This window comes from Pseudopodoces humilis, chromosome 33 (assembly GCF_049639895.1).
Source record: "Pseudopodoces humilis isolate 2021_Gansu_Grassland_sample_001 chromosome 33, ASM4963989v1, whole genome shotgun sequence".
Lineage (NCBI taxonomy): Eukaryota > Metazoa > Chordata > Aves > Passeriformes > Paridae > Pseudopodoces > Pseudopodoces humilis.
Window position 1 is genome coordinate 917,979 of NC_142232.1, and position 13,086 is coordinate 931,064.

The following is a 13,086-nucleotide window of genomic DNA, read 5'->3' on the forward strand; positions in this document are numbered from 1 at the left end:
CCAGGCAATTTTGTGTTTGCTGTAGGGAAGGTTGGGTTGCTCTGCATCAATTCCCAGAGCACCGCAGAGCATTGGCTTTGTGATGTCAGGGCATGGATGCCACATTGTCGTGGTGACATCCCAAGGTTGCCTTGGTGCACGCAAGGCCTCAGTGTCAGAGCAGCTCTTGGGCTTGCTCAGTGCAGGAGCATCCTCCTGCTTGAGGCGTTTGTCAGTGGGCAGCTGCACACTGACAGGAGCCTTGTTTGTTCCTGAGTTGGAGCACAGTGTGCAAACTGGCACAGCAGTGCTACAATGATTGAGCAGCTCGCTGCTGCCGTTTGCACCCTTTATGTCATCGGATATTCCGGCTATTACCTGACCAACCTGGCACGTAAGTAGAGGTTTTCCCTGGCTGGAACCTAAGCTGGCTTTTGTAGGTCTCCCTGCTCTTTCTTAGTGACCGGGTTGCTATTGAAACAGAAAGACCATGAGGATGCCACTGGTTTGGTAAAGCTGCTGTCAACACCTTCAGCAAAACACGGGGTGTCTGTAGCCAGGGGGCTGCGGGCAGCATTTGCAGGGGTTCTGTTCCCTCCACGGGAGAGCCTGTGGCAGCAGAGTCTGTCATTTCCTCACTTTGCTGGCTCAATCTTGGGGTGACTTTACTTTTAAGATAGCTCTGAGAGCTTGGGAAGTTGAAACTGCTGGAGGCTGATGGGAGTTTTTTCTCCTGACTAATTCCTGGCCATGTGTGAGAATTGGCAGCGGTTTGAACTATTGAGAAGTGAGATCAATCTGTGAACACCACCTTAAGATGTGAGGCCGGAAATTTCTTGCTCTCTTTGGTTTCTGGCTTCTGACGAGGTAACAGGGCTCTGTCTCAGCCTCCTCCCCCCCTCCAGGCCGGACAAGGCTGCAGAGGGCGGGGTGGGGGGAGAAACGGAGCCGGCCGGCCTGACTTGGTTTGCAGTTTCTGCCACTGAACTGAAACCTGACACCATCAACATCTGCAGCTTTAGCAAGATTTTAACTCTTTTACCACCTGCATGAGACTTGCAGATTAATCCTTTTTTTCCAGAGAGAGAGAGAGGGAGTGATCAACCATCAACCCATCAAAGAGAGTGAAGAAAAAAATTAAATTTAGAGGGGGAAGAGAAATAAGGAGATGCTTTAATAAGCTGAAATATTTTTCTGTTAAAGCTATGGAAATGGACAGTAGTGTTCTGAAAAAAAACTCCTTGAATTCATGACAGAGTATATTGGGAGGAATGGAGTGTTTCCAAGTGTGGATTTTGAGCAAATGATGAAGTAGTTGTGACACTGTGAGATGCTGGAACAGAGGGGGAGAAGTAATAGTTGAAGATTTGTGGCTTTTAAGAAGCAAAAAGAGAAAACTTCTGTTTCCAGGAGGGCTCACAAAACCAGATAAAGAGAACTTTTGCCTTTGAATAACTCATTCATAAAAATGACATCCCTAGACTCATGACCCATAACACACCTCAGAGTGATGGGAAATGGGAGGAGACAACTGATGGCAGATTTCCGGGCAGCTGGCATCAGAGAAATGGAAAGCTATGAAGAAAAATCGTTTTCTTGTGAAAAACTCCATAGATAGCAGAAGAAGACTTCTGTTTCTCTACAAAGACTGATGAAAAGACTCTAGCAGGAACTGGGACTGTTGTAAACACCAAAGTTCCAAAGTGTTTTTGTCTCTATGTTGTCATGTAAACAAGGGAATGGTTGGGTAGTGGGGGAGAAAAGGGTTGTTCTGGAAGTTTTATTCTGGTTTCTTATTCTTGTAGATTTTGTTAATAAACTTTATTTATTGCATTTAAGTTTTAAGCTTGTTTTGCTCTTGTTCTAATCCATATCTCACAGCAAGAAATAAGTAAGTTTTCTAGTGATTTTTTAGTTGCTGCTTTAAACCACACCAGTCAAGCAGGACACCTTTGAAAATGTAGACTGGGAGATCTTCTCAGATGCTGTTCTAAATAGGCCACGGTTCTCTCCAGTTTTCTCAAAGAATTTGGTTCATTTTCCTTGCCCACTGCAGGTCATCTGAGCCGTGTGTTCAGAGGTGCCGATCCTGAGGTGAGTCAGAAAGGAACATTTGATGTTCCTGGTGTTTCAGAATTGTGCAGGGAACTGTGAGCTTGGCCTGTGGCAGTAGAGTGCAGAGGGCCAGCTGGGTGGGCTGAAAGAAGATCCATTTCCATGTTTACAACAGCAATAGCAAAGGCATTGTTGGCTATTTCCTAATTTTCCATTGCAGAGCTTTAGAAGAACTCAAAGCTCAGATTTGCAGAGAGAACGTTGCTTGCTGATAGTAGCCAGAGTGAAATCTCTAATTCAGAGCTATTTGCAGTATGGCTGAATTAACCCATTTTAATTTACTTGGAGTGACTTTGAATCCCATTGCTATCAAAGCTGATGATTTGTGCTTGGTAGAGCTGGTTGTAGAAATAGAGCTGAAGAGAAATAAGGTTCTAAATGATAGGTAGCTGCCTGTCCCTAACTCCACCATCTGCCCACAGAGCCCAGAAGCAAGAGCAGACTCTCCTGGGGCTCCCTCTGCTCCTGGAGAAGAGGCCAAAGAGGAGCAAAATGAGCAAAAGGACCACGAGCCTGCAGCTGTGGTCACAGCCCAGCCTGACCATCCCCAGACAGTAAGTGCCAGTGCTGGGTGGTGCTGTCTTTAGTGCAAGGCAGAGCTGCAAGTTTCTGAGCAGCCAGCACTTGCTGTTGCTGGCTGAGGATGCTGAGTGCTGGAGTCCTGCCAGCACCCAGCCATTCCCCCATCCCGTGGCAGCTGGAAATTGGGCTTTGAGCCATCGTGCTGAGGCCCCAAAGCACTGCTGCCTGCGGGTGAGCAGCTGGCTGCTTGGCTCAGGGAAGCTCTGTCTCTTGGCTTCTGCCAAGCCATGGCCAAGGGCTCACACGGCATTTCTGGGGCTCACAGGGCTTGGGCACTTTGCTTTCCCTTTTTGGAAATCTCAGGATGACTTGGAGAAGTGTTCTGCAGTTTCCTTGAGTAATTCTTCACTTCTGCAGAGTCTTTTAGGCCACCTGTCTTTTGGCTTTTGATAAGCTGCAAGGAGATGATTGTGTTGTCCATGAAGCTGTGGCCGGCCATTCTTGTCCTGTGTGGCCAAAGAAACAAACTGCGTAGTTCTGAACCCTTCTTCTGAGGCAAAATCCACAAGTGGCAAGTTCCTGTTGATACGTTTTGTGGTGAAGTCTGCAGCTTTGGAAACTGCATTGGAGCCTAGTGTGGGGGCAAAGCTGCAAGTCCTTGAGTGCTGTCTTGTGTTGCTAAGAACCCCTTTAGAGATGGTTGTTTTTTCTCCTTAGAGCTGTTTTCCTCTTCCTGCCTCTTCTGTCCTGACACTCCCTGTTTAACCTATAAATTTCTGCCTGTCCTAGTGAGGTGGGACAATTCCATGGTTTAGGTGGTTTTTGCTGACTTTGGTCATACATGCATTACATGACACATGGCTTCCTTCATTGGCATCCCTAGGGCTGTGTCAATTAATTTGTTGATGGGGCCTTTTGAGGATCTCTGTCAGTGCCACTCAGAATTCTCAGCTGACAAAAGAGGGAGGAGAAACACCTTGGTCCTCTTCCATATCCTGAGGTGGCCACAGAGGCTCTCTGACCTGCAGCAGAGGATCAAATTGCACACATCCTTGTCTCCTGAATGAGCAGGATTTCTAACAAGAGTGTAGATGTCAGAAGGGCAGGAGTGGCAGTGCAGGCCTGAAAAGAACATGCACTCCAGCAGTGTCTCTCCCAAGGGGTGAGCTCACCCAGGAAGCCCCTGCAGAGCCAGGATGGAGCTGTGGGACAGGGCTGGCTGTCAGTCACTATGGAGAGACAAGCAGGACACAGCAGAAGGGGAGGGAGGCCCTGGAGAAATGCCCCACATTTCCTGTCAGCTGCCCAAGAGTCTGTTGGAGATTCAGTGCCAGATGGGCCCTGATTGCACTGCCAGGGTCACTTTGGAATCTGTGCTTCCCCACGGGCAGAGAACAAGGCAGGAGAGCAGCAGCACAGAGCTTTGGGAACGTGGGAGCCCATCAGTCTTTGAGTCTTGGCCCACAAATGTTGTATGAGAAGTTGAAGCCCATCTTCTCTTGCTTTCTCTGCAGGACCTTCCAGAGAAAGAGCAGGAGCAGATTGTTTTATCAGGGAGGCCTTGCCAGACTGAGGGAGAGCTGTTCCCAGCCCAAGAGCAGGAAGAGCAGCTGGGGCAGCAGGTGGAAGAGCCACTGGAGAATGGCCAGGTAAGGCTGACTCAGCAGGGGACAGAGTGAAGGGCAGGAAGAGGGGCATAAAACGCAGCTCTTGGGCCTGAGCAGGCCACGAGTGCCAGAGGCCCTGAAAGCAAAGAGCCTCTGCAGAGATCAGCAGCGGGACAGGAGGTTACAGTGGAAGCAGAGGTGGGTAGGGAAGCAGAAAGAAGTGACTGAATGAGTGTGATTTTGAGGCTGAAACTGAGGAAGAAGCTGAGCCTGATGGCAGCTCCCAGGCACTTGCTCTCCATTTGTGTGTACAGAACATCAAGGCAGAGCCCCAAGCAGAGCTGCCCGAAGCTCAGAGGGCCAGCATGGCAGTGAAGAGGAGGCACGAGGAAGACAGGAGAAACATCCAGGAGGAGATGGATCTCCACTGGCAGAGAGGACATCAACAAAACCAGGTGAGTGAAAGAGTGGCAGACACTCCACTCACAGAAATTCCTCTCTCTGGTTCCTCACAGGCCTCCGATGAGGAGCTGCTGGCAGAGCTGCAGGAAACTGAGGCTAGGATCAGGGCAAGGGAGAAGAGGCTGGAGGAAGAAAGGAAAATCATCCAAGAGAAATTTCATCTCCTCCTTCGGAAGCAAGAGGCTCTAGAAAATCGAGTGAGTGAAAGAGCGATAGGCACAGCAGTCACTGCAGTCTGGTGCTTTCTGCCCTTCTTGCCTTTCCTCTGCAGAGCAGCAGGGGGGTGGGCTGATGCCTCTCAGTGCCATCCTGCTGTAGTGTCTATCCCAGCTGCTTGGAAGGACATTTCCTGCTGGGCTCAATCTCAGCTGCTGCCCTGGACAGTGGCACCAGTCATTTGCCCCTTTTGCCAGCACTCATCTCAAGGGATTCCTGCTGGCCTGCTCCTGCTCTCCTTGTTTCCTCAGGGCTTTTTGCAAGTGAACAGAGTCCCCCAGATAGATTTGGAATACAAGCTGCAAGCTGTCTATATCCCTTGGTGAATCTGCTGCTGTCCTGCTCTTTCCCTTTGCTCACAGTCAATGAGCCTTGGCAGACAGGGACAAGCTGTGCTCTCTGACTGCTTTGTTCTGTTTGACTTGAGGTGGACGTGTTGATATCTCACCTGGCAGCCTGCGAAGGCTTCCAGCAAATGCCTGCTGATGAAGAGCCCCAAGGTCGGCGGGAGGCACAGGTACTGTCCCAAGCACAAGTGCTGCAGGCTGAGCACCTTCTGAAGATGGTGCAGGAAAAGAGGACTGAGGGGGAGGAGCTCCAACATTAGAACAAGGAGCTGCAAATGTGTCTGCAGCCCTTGGAGGGGGAAGGGATCCTTGGGAGGAAGTGGAATGGTCGATGTTGCAGTCATCCTTCAGAAAATCCAGGAAAATGGAATATGAAACTGGCCATGAACTTGATTAAATCCAACCTTGGGTTTTGACCATTTGGTTTCAGAAGCGGGCATCCAAAAAATCCAGTTGATGAGCTTTGCATGTGGCTAACAGCAACTTCCTAAGGGCTTGCATTTGAAAAGGGAACTCGGGGTAATCTCGGCCAGCCAGCTTTCTGACACAAACTCCTTTCTTCTCTCAGCTCTCCACAGGCTCTTCCATTGAATCTGCTGCAGCAGCAGCAGCAGCAGCAGCATCTAAAGGAGCCTTTGTTCCCCAAGCTGAGCAGTGGAGCCCGGGCAGTTTGTCCATTTCCAGCAGTGACACATCTGCTGCTCAGCTCCAGGAGAGCCAGGGAGACTTCCTGGAGCAGCTGAGTACGTCTGGTGTATTTCTTGTCTGAGGGACAGTGTATTGTGTGCACGTGCCAGCAGAGCTGTAGCAAATGATCCTCCTCACTTTGGTGTCCCAGGGACATTTAGGACTCCCCACAGGAACTGCTGTGCTCTGAGGCAGCGAGAGAGCGCTCTGGGTGTTCCTGCTGCCTCTGAGGGCAGCTTGGACTGGCTCGGCTTTGCCTGGGATTCCCTTGCCACTAAAGGCAGAAGCAGGAATTGTTCTTGGATCAGCAGAAGGCGGTGGCCTAGCAAATGATCTATGCAAGTCCTGTGTGCTAGTGGCCAAACTGAACAGAATATTTGATTCCTAAATTCTCCTTAGACTCCAGACTCCCCACCAGTCATCAGAACCAAAAGACTTCAGAGAAATTGATTGGTTTTGGGGTTTTGTCTTTTTGTTGTGGTTCCGTTTTTAGTTTTCAGATTTTATCCTTTTTTGGTTTTGCATTTGGGGTTTTTTGGAAGAGTTTGTTTTTTCTCCATCCTGAAAGAGCTGTTCTGCCCCATGTGTCTTACTGCTGTCCTTTTTATGACTGTTTTTATTGCCTCTACTACAGCTACAAGGTTTTTATGAGAATGCTGTATTTTTGTCAGTGAGGACTCCTTTGCAAGAACATCAGGTGACAGCAGAAACAGAGAGCAAGAGATGTTTTCATTGGGCCCACAATGAAGAAACAGATACTTGTATAACAATCTGTAATTAATATCCTAGTTTTATTCTTATAAAGATGTGTCCAAGAGACACATGGACGTGGTGTGATCAGATAAAACAGCACTGCAGGCATTTCTCAGGAGCGAGCCTGCAGCCCCTGTGCTGTGTATTCCTCAGATCCATGGCACTTTTTCATACCTGATTCCCAGTCATTCCCATGACTCTTAGAATCCTACCTATTGGCCCAAGCCCTGCTCAGATCAGTCTCTGGGAAAACACATCAAGCCCTCTGTGATTCTGCAGCACAACCCATTTAATCTGCTTCTTGCCCATAAGAGCTGCCAGTGCTGTGCTCTCAGAAAAGACCTGGTGGGGCTGAGAAAAGATCCCAGCTGATTTGGTGTCTACCTTCACCTGCTGGGACACAAAAGGGCCTTGATCTGCACCTGGGTGTGTCTGATCTCCAAGGCAATGCTGTTGTGTCCTGAACGGGGGCCACAGCTTGTCAGGGGCTCAGGCTGGCTGTGTCTTCTTGCCATTGCTTGTCAGTGCTCATGCTTGGCCTTTGCCAGCCTTGTGCTGTGCCCTGCTGTGCTCTCTGCGCTTCATTTCCTTCCAAGGACTGGACAAAATCAGTCTCTCTGCTGCCCATTTGTACTGCACAACTGCCTGTCTTGTTGCTGCTGTGCTTGCTGCCCAGCTGACCACAGAGGGTTCAGAGCCCCAGACAGCGGGGCTGCCTTTGGCATCTCCTGCAAGTTAGGATCTCTTCCTGAAAGTGAGCATCTTGCATTTTGTTTCCCTCAGGGAGAATGGTGAACAAGGAAAATCCCGTCACAAAATACATTGAACTGGAAAGTCTTGGCAGCGGGTGAGTCCAACCACAGTTACTTCTACACAGCCATGGGCCAGGTGTTTCCCTGGTGGAATATCCATCAAGTGGGAAGTCAGACAAGTTGTCCACATGTTTAGACAGCGGGCTTAGTCTGCCCCATCTCTCAGTACTGGCCAGAATTTGTCAAGTGTGCTCAGAAGGCATTGTCAAAGACATCTCCATGCTGCCAAGGTCTTGCCTGCAGCAAGGAACAGAACCTGGTAAATCTGCTTGAAGGAATAAGCTGCCTTTTGGAGCTGAGGCAGTAAAGCCCAACGCTTCAGGAACAGGCCCAGTGCCCATGCACTTGAGGGGAAAATGCATCATCTGCCTTCTGGCAGACCCCTCCTGCAACCTGCAGCTTTTAGGCATTTACAGCAGAGCTCTCCTGTCTGGACTGGCTTTCAGTGCAAGATCTAAATGGCTTCTCCTTTCTTTGCTGCTGTTTTGTTTCTAGGGGTTTTGGAGAGGTTTCCAGAGCACTTGACACTGCCACAGGAGGAGAGGTAAATGTCAACAGCCCCTGCAGCCTCTGCTGCTCTCCAGGCCTTTCCCCACTGCTGACAGCTGTGGCTGGAGCTTTGAGTAGAGCTGTGCTTAAAAGGCACAAGAAGCACAGACTGGAGCCAGCCTGCAAATTGCACTTGGAACAGGCTTTGTCCTCCTCAGCTGCCCGTAGGAAGACAAGGAGGGCAGCGGTTCCTTTCAGAGAAGGACGCGCCCACACGCTCTCAATTGCTAAAACAAAGGTGGTGTCTTAGAGCCTCTCACTGCTTTTTGGGGCTACAGCTTCAGAGTCCTGAAGTCTCATTTCTGGCTGCCAGCAAATACATCTGAATGCTCCTGGTATTTCCTCAGCCACCTGCAGTGCTGCACTTGGGAGCCACACGTAGGGAGAGATCTGCAAGATGTTCCTAAAAGCCCTGAGCCCTGCCCATAGCCCAGGATGTATCCACAGAGAACCAAGGCACCCATTCCTTCTTTTGAATCCAAGCAGAGCAGCAGAGAGTGTGGTCAGAGCTTTGTGGGTGATCGTTGATACACCTTTGTTACCAAGTGGACAAGGCAAATCGCCAGTGGCCACGTGTCCTGTAACTGGCCCCCAAGGGAGCAGAGAAATGGGCTGTTGGAATGTCACTTCCTAATTACTCCAATGATGAGGTCTAATCACAAGGCACTTTGGCACAGCTTGGCTGTGCCATTCCACAATCACTTGCTCCATGTGTGTTGTGGTCTCATGCTACCAATTTTCTCAAATTACTCCTTTGCAATGTCCTTTGAGGTGGCCATAAAGAAAATAAGTGTGCAAGGAGTGAGGAGGAAGATACTAACCATGAATGAAATCAGGATCATGGAGAGTAATAGGAGTCCCAGGGTCGTGAATTACTTAGCCAGGTGAGTGGTCACGGTCCTATCCCTTGAATGTTTCTTTACATACTACAAGCATGAGAGCTTAAAAACCCACTTTGGTCAGTGGCAGGAAATAGAGCTGTTAATTATTATTTCTCTACTTAACTCCAATGGATGGGAAGAGACTGCATTTTGTCTGCATGAATCCACCCTGGCAAATGCAGACTGAAAATTGTTCAAAAACCTGCATCAGCCCTATCTTAAGAATTCAATACCTTCTAAGTTCATTGCCTCCACAGTTCTTTGGGATTGAGTCTTTCAAGTTTCTTAAATGCTGATGAACCATCCAAGAGAGGATTGCCCTTGCATTGTTGCCCCTCTTTTCCATTGCTGTGCATGCCAGGAAGACTAGGTGCTTATTTCCAGAAATGCCACGCGTGACAGGTTTTTTATCTGGGCTCTTCTTAACCTGCCTTTCTCCTTGAGACAGCACAGACTGCAAACACTGCACAGCCTAGAGGCAATGTCTATTCCTTTTCTTCTGCCCTTGTCTCACAGGGACCCAGAAACAAGACTCAAGCAAAAAACCAACCGAGCCGTGCATGTTCACCTGCATGGCCTTGTTTCCTTTTTTCAGCTACCTTGTGCATGAGGAACTCTGGCTGGTGATGGAGTACATGGACGGAGGCACTCTGAGAGATCTCATCGACGAGATTCAAATGTCTGAAGAAGAGATTGCAGCTGTCAGTCGGGAGGTCAGGGATCCCATCTGTGCTTCCAAGGCCTTGAGCTGCATTGTCTGGGAAACAGGGGCTCAGAACGGGAGGGATTTCATGGGCCAAGCTTGGTTTCTGTGTTGCTGCTAGGCTATGGGCAAGCAAGAGCATCTCAAGTGAACTGTCTGCCAGTGCCCCTACACTCACTGGACTCACTTCCTGTCCTCTTATCCCCTGCTCTTGTATTCTAGCTCTGTCTCTTGCATTGGCATTTGCAGTTCTCCACCTTGCCTAGCTAAACTTTTGCCTGTCTGCACTACATTCCTTGTCTCTAAAGCAAAGGTGTGGTGGCAGGATTTGAAACAAACAGGAAAGAAAAAAAGAGAGACTAATTTCTTTTAGTCCTCAGCTGAAAAGGATAGTAGTGCAGCCCAAATGCTGTTTGCTTCTGAGCACATGCACTGCAGCTGCAGTCACCCTGGCTGGTTTGCAGGGGACAGTCTACAGCAGCAGTTGCTGGTGCTCTTTCAAAAGCTGACATGCCTTTCCTGAGAAAGGTGCTGCTCTGCTACTGTTGGAGCAGCAGGCTCTTGCTCTCAATGGTGCTGTGTTCTGCCATTCCTCCCCATTCCCCTGCAAAGGGAACCTTCCACAGCTGTTTCCTTTCTTGTGGGACGAACTCACATCACTCCTTTTTGCCCCCCTGGTTCTGTTTTCTCTCTCAGTGCCTGCAAGGACTGGATTTTCTTCACTCCAACCACGTGATCCATCGAGATGTGAAGAGCAACAACATCCTGCTCAGAACTGACGGCTCTGTCAAGCTGGGTCAGTGTATTCTTGCTCAGCTTCAGCCTTCCAGGAATGGGGGTGTGGGGCTGCTTTCAGTGACTGCCAGCTCCCCAAAAATGCTGCTGCTGGCAGTGCAGGGGTCCCCCCTGCTGTGGGCTGAAGGCACAGTTGCAGGGTGCACACAGCTATGACAAGGAGCCACAAGCAGCCGAGAGTGCTATTGCTCTGTGTGTGTCTGTGTGTGTTCCTTCCAGAGGGAGGGAGCTACAATCTAAACCTTCAGGGGAACAAAAGGCACTGCTGGAGGAAGTGTAAAAAATGGGGGGATGTTTGAAGTAGCCAATTCATATTGCCTTGGCTAAAGCCCCAAGGAAACAGAGCAGGGAGTGTTGTCCAGGAAATTCAACTGCACATTCTCAAACTTCTACTGGGGAATTCTTTGGCTTGGTTTCCTAATTGACAGTATCAAAATTAAAACAGTATTTTGCTTTCTCCTCAGCTGATTTTGGCCTTTCTGCTCAGCTCACCCCTGAGCACAATCAGCGGTGCTCGGTGATCGGGACTCCTTGGTGGATGGCACCTGAAGTGGTGAAGCGTCGACCATATGGCCCCAAAGTGGACGTGTGGTCTTTTGGAATTGTGGCAATTGAAATGGCCGAACAAAAAACTCCTTATGACAGTTTCACTGCTCGATCAGTAAGGAGCAAATACTCTCTGATCCCCCTGTCTTTCTCACCTGTCCCGTGTTCTCTGCTCACTGCACAAAATCCCATGGCCATCTGCTGGAAGTACTTCCACCAAGGCCCCTTCTACAAATGGCCCTGCAGCACATCAGCATCTGCTGTAGCTTTGGTTGCAGCAGTGGGGGAACTCAAGCCTTCCCTCGCCCAAACCATCTCCATTCTCAGGCAGCATTTTGCTTTGCCTTAGAAGTCGTTCCAGCTCTTTTGGCTGTGTAGATGGCCCAAAGAATAGGAAACAGCATCTCAGAGCTGGTGTTATTTTTCCAGAGATGAAGCAAAGAAACTCAAACCAAAGCAAGCTGGAGCCTGGTGATGGGGAGAGCCTGCCAAAACCTCCTCTTTGTTTCCTGGCACTTTCTGGGATGGGCACAGCGTTAATGCATTGACTTGAGAATCCAACGAGCACAGGGTTACCACAGGGATGACACTTCTGATTTCACCATGAATATTTTCCTTTTGCCACTTAAGGGAACCTGAAATTTTCAGAGTGCTGAGAGACAGAGCTGCAGGTGACTCCTCTGTGCCCAAACAGGCATTTTCAACCCAATACATTTGTGGAGGCATCTGAATGTGTCTGTGTTGGAAATGAGATTCCAAATGTTTGTTTCCTTCCCTGAAGAACACCTGCTGAATTTCCTTTCTTTTCTTCCAATTACCATCATTTTCAAGAACAGGACAAAAAGCCTGATGAGTTTTGTTTTATGGCAGCTGTGCTTAAGGGACCAACAAGCACTGCAGAGATTCTTTTCATATAAGAATCCTTGGAAATAGTAGAGTTAGTTAGAATAGCAAAATCCCTCTTCCAAAAAGGCTGCCAAGCTGCTGGGAATCCTCCAAGAAGGAAACATGTATTTGCTGATGTAGTTGCCACTAACTAGATCAGGCAATGAAATCAGCTGCCAAGGCAAGATCTGCTGGATGTTGGCAAAGCTGTGGCTTTGGGGCTTGGGTTTTGTCATGGAGTTACTTTACCTTTAAGAAAGTTTAAGTTGCTGGGATCTGCCTGGCGTCTTTTCTCCTGACCAATTATCGGTCATTGCTGAGAATTGACAGCAGTTTAGGCCATTGAAAAGTGAGATCAACTTGTGAACCCTACCTTAAAGTGTAAAACCAGAGCTCTCTTGGCTCTTTTTGTTTCCTGGCTGGGAAGGGCGGCAGAGCCCCAGGCTTCCCGCTCCCTGCCCAGGCCATGCGGCCGGGCGGGGACTGGGCTGGGCCCAGCGTCTCCCGGCCGGGGGATGCGGGCCCTGTGGAGGGGGTTTTCTCCGGGCTCCGGCCGGGCCGGGCCGAGCCGATCTCTGGCTCGGCTGCAGGTTTTTTTTGCTGTGGCTGGATTCACTGGAGACTGCTGAGTGAAGAAGGAGAGAGGCTCTGGGCCTGCAGCGGGCTGGGCGCGGGACCTGCACTCTTCAGAGCAGCCATGAGGAGCTTTCCATCGCAGACGGCTCCAGCTCCTGCACCGGCTGAGCCCACAGAACTACCTACAACAGCCTGGGCAAGATTTTAACTCTTTCATTCCCAGATGAGACTTGCGGATCAATCTTTTTATCCAGACAGAGAAAAGAGAGTGACCAACATGAAAAGAGACTTTATAAACTACTAGTGACAGGAAAGAAAAAAAAGGTAGAGAATTAAGAAGATGCTTTAATTAAGCTGAAATATCTTCTGTTAAAACTATGGAAATGGACAATAAGGTCTTGAAAACGCTCCTTTAATTCATGACAGTAAATAGGGAGGAATAGAGTGTTCAAAGTGTAAATTTTGAGTAAAAAGTAGAGTAATTATGGTACAGTGAAGTCCTGGAAGAATTGAAGCCTTGAGGGGGAATGAGGAAACCATTTTCTTGTGGAGCTCACGGCAACAGATGAAGAAGACTTTTTGCCTTTTAATAACTTATCCTTAAAAAACCCACCCTAGACTCATGGGCCCCTACACACTGGGGGTGTGAAA

General features: G+C 49.1%; 3 protein-coding genes across 3 annotated transcripts in view; all 3 read left to right on the forward strand.

Annotated features, from left to right (window-relative positions):
- Window positions 1-294: 294 nt before the first annotated feature.
- LOC148182324 (serine/threonine-protein kinase PAK 3-like) overlaps window positions 295-13,086 on the forward strand; it is a 226,917-nt gene continuing 214,125 nt past the window's right edge. Inside the window, exons 1-5 of the mRNA XM_088068930.1 lie at window positions 295-373; window positions 2,036-2,073; window positions 2,517-2,648; window positions 4,131-4,265; window positions 4,538-4,882. Coding sequence (XP_087925056.1) covers window positions 295-373; window positions 2,036-2,073; window positions 2,517-2,648; window positions 4,131-4,265; window positions 4,538-4,882 — 729 coding nt within the window. The remainder of the gene's footprint in view (window positions 374-2,035; window positions 2,074-2,516; window positions 2,649-4,130; window positions 4,266-4,537; window positions 4,883-13,086) is intronic.
- LOC148182325 (serine/threonine-protein kinase PAK 3-like) overlaps window positions 7,106-13,086 on the forward strand; it is a 10,539-nt gene continuing 4,558 nt past the window's right edge. The window contains exons 1-6 of the mRNA XM_088068919.1: window positions 7,106-7,535; window positions 7,996-8,044; window positions 8,821-8,933; window positions 9,526-9,643; window positions 10,330-10,429; window positions 10,893-11,089. Of these exons, the coding sequence (XP_087925045.1) occupies window positions 7,477-7,535; window positions 7,996-8,044; window positions 8,821-8,933; window positions 9,526-9,643; window positions 10,330-10,429; window positions 10,893-11,089 (636 nt within the window). The 5' untranslated portion in view covers window positions 7,106-7,476. The remainder of the gene's footprint in view (window positions 7,536-7,995; window positions 8,045-8,820; window positions 8,934-9,525; window positions 9,644-10,329; window positions 10,430-10,892; window positions 11,090-13,086) is intronic.
- Window positions 8,872-13,086, forward strand: part of LOC102103283 (uncharacterized) — a 111,037-nt gene continuing 106,822 nt past the window's right edge. Inside the window, exons 1-4 of the mRNA XM_088068920.1 lie at window positions 8,872-8,933; window positions 9,526-9,643; window positions 10,330-10,429; window positions 10,893-11,089. Of these exons, the coding sequence (XP_087925046.1) occupies window positions 8,872-8,933; window positions 9,526-9,643; window positions 10,330-10,429; window positions 10,893-11,089 (477 nt within the window). The remainder of the gene's footprint in view (window positions 8,934-9,525; window positions 9,644-10,329; window positions 10,430-10,892; window positions 11,090-13,086) is intronic.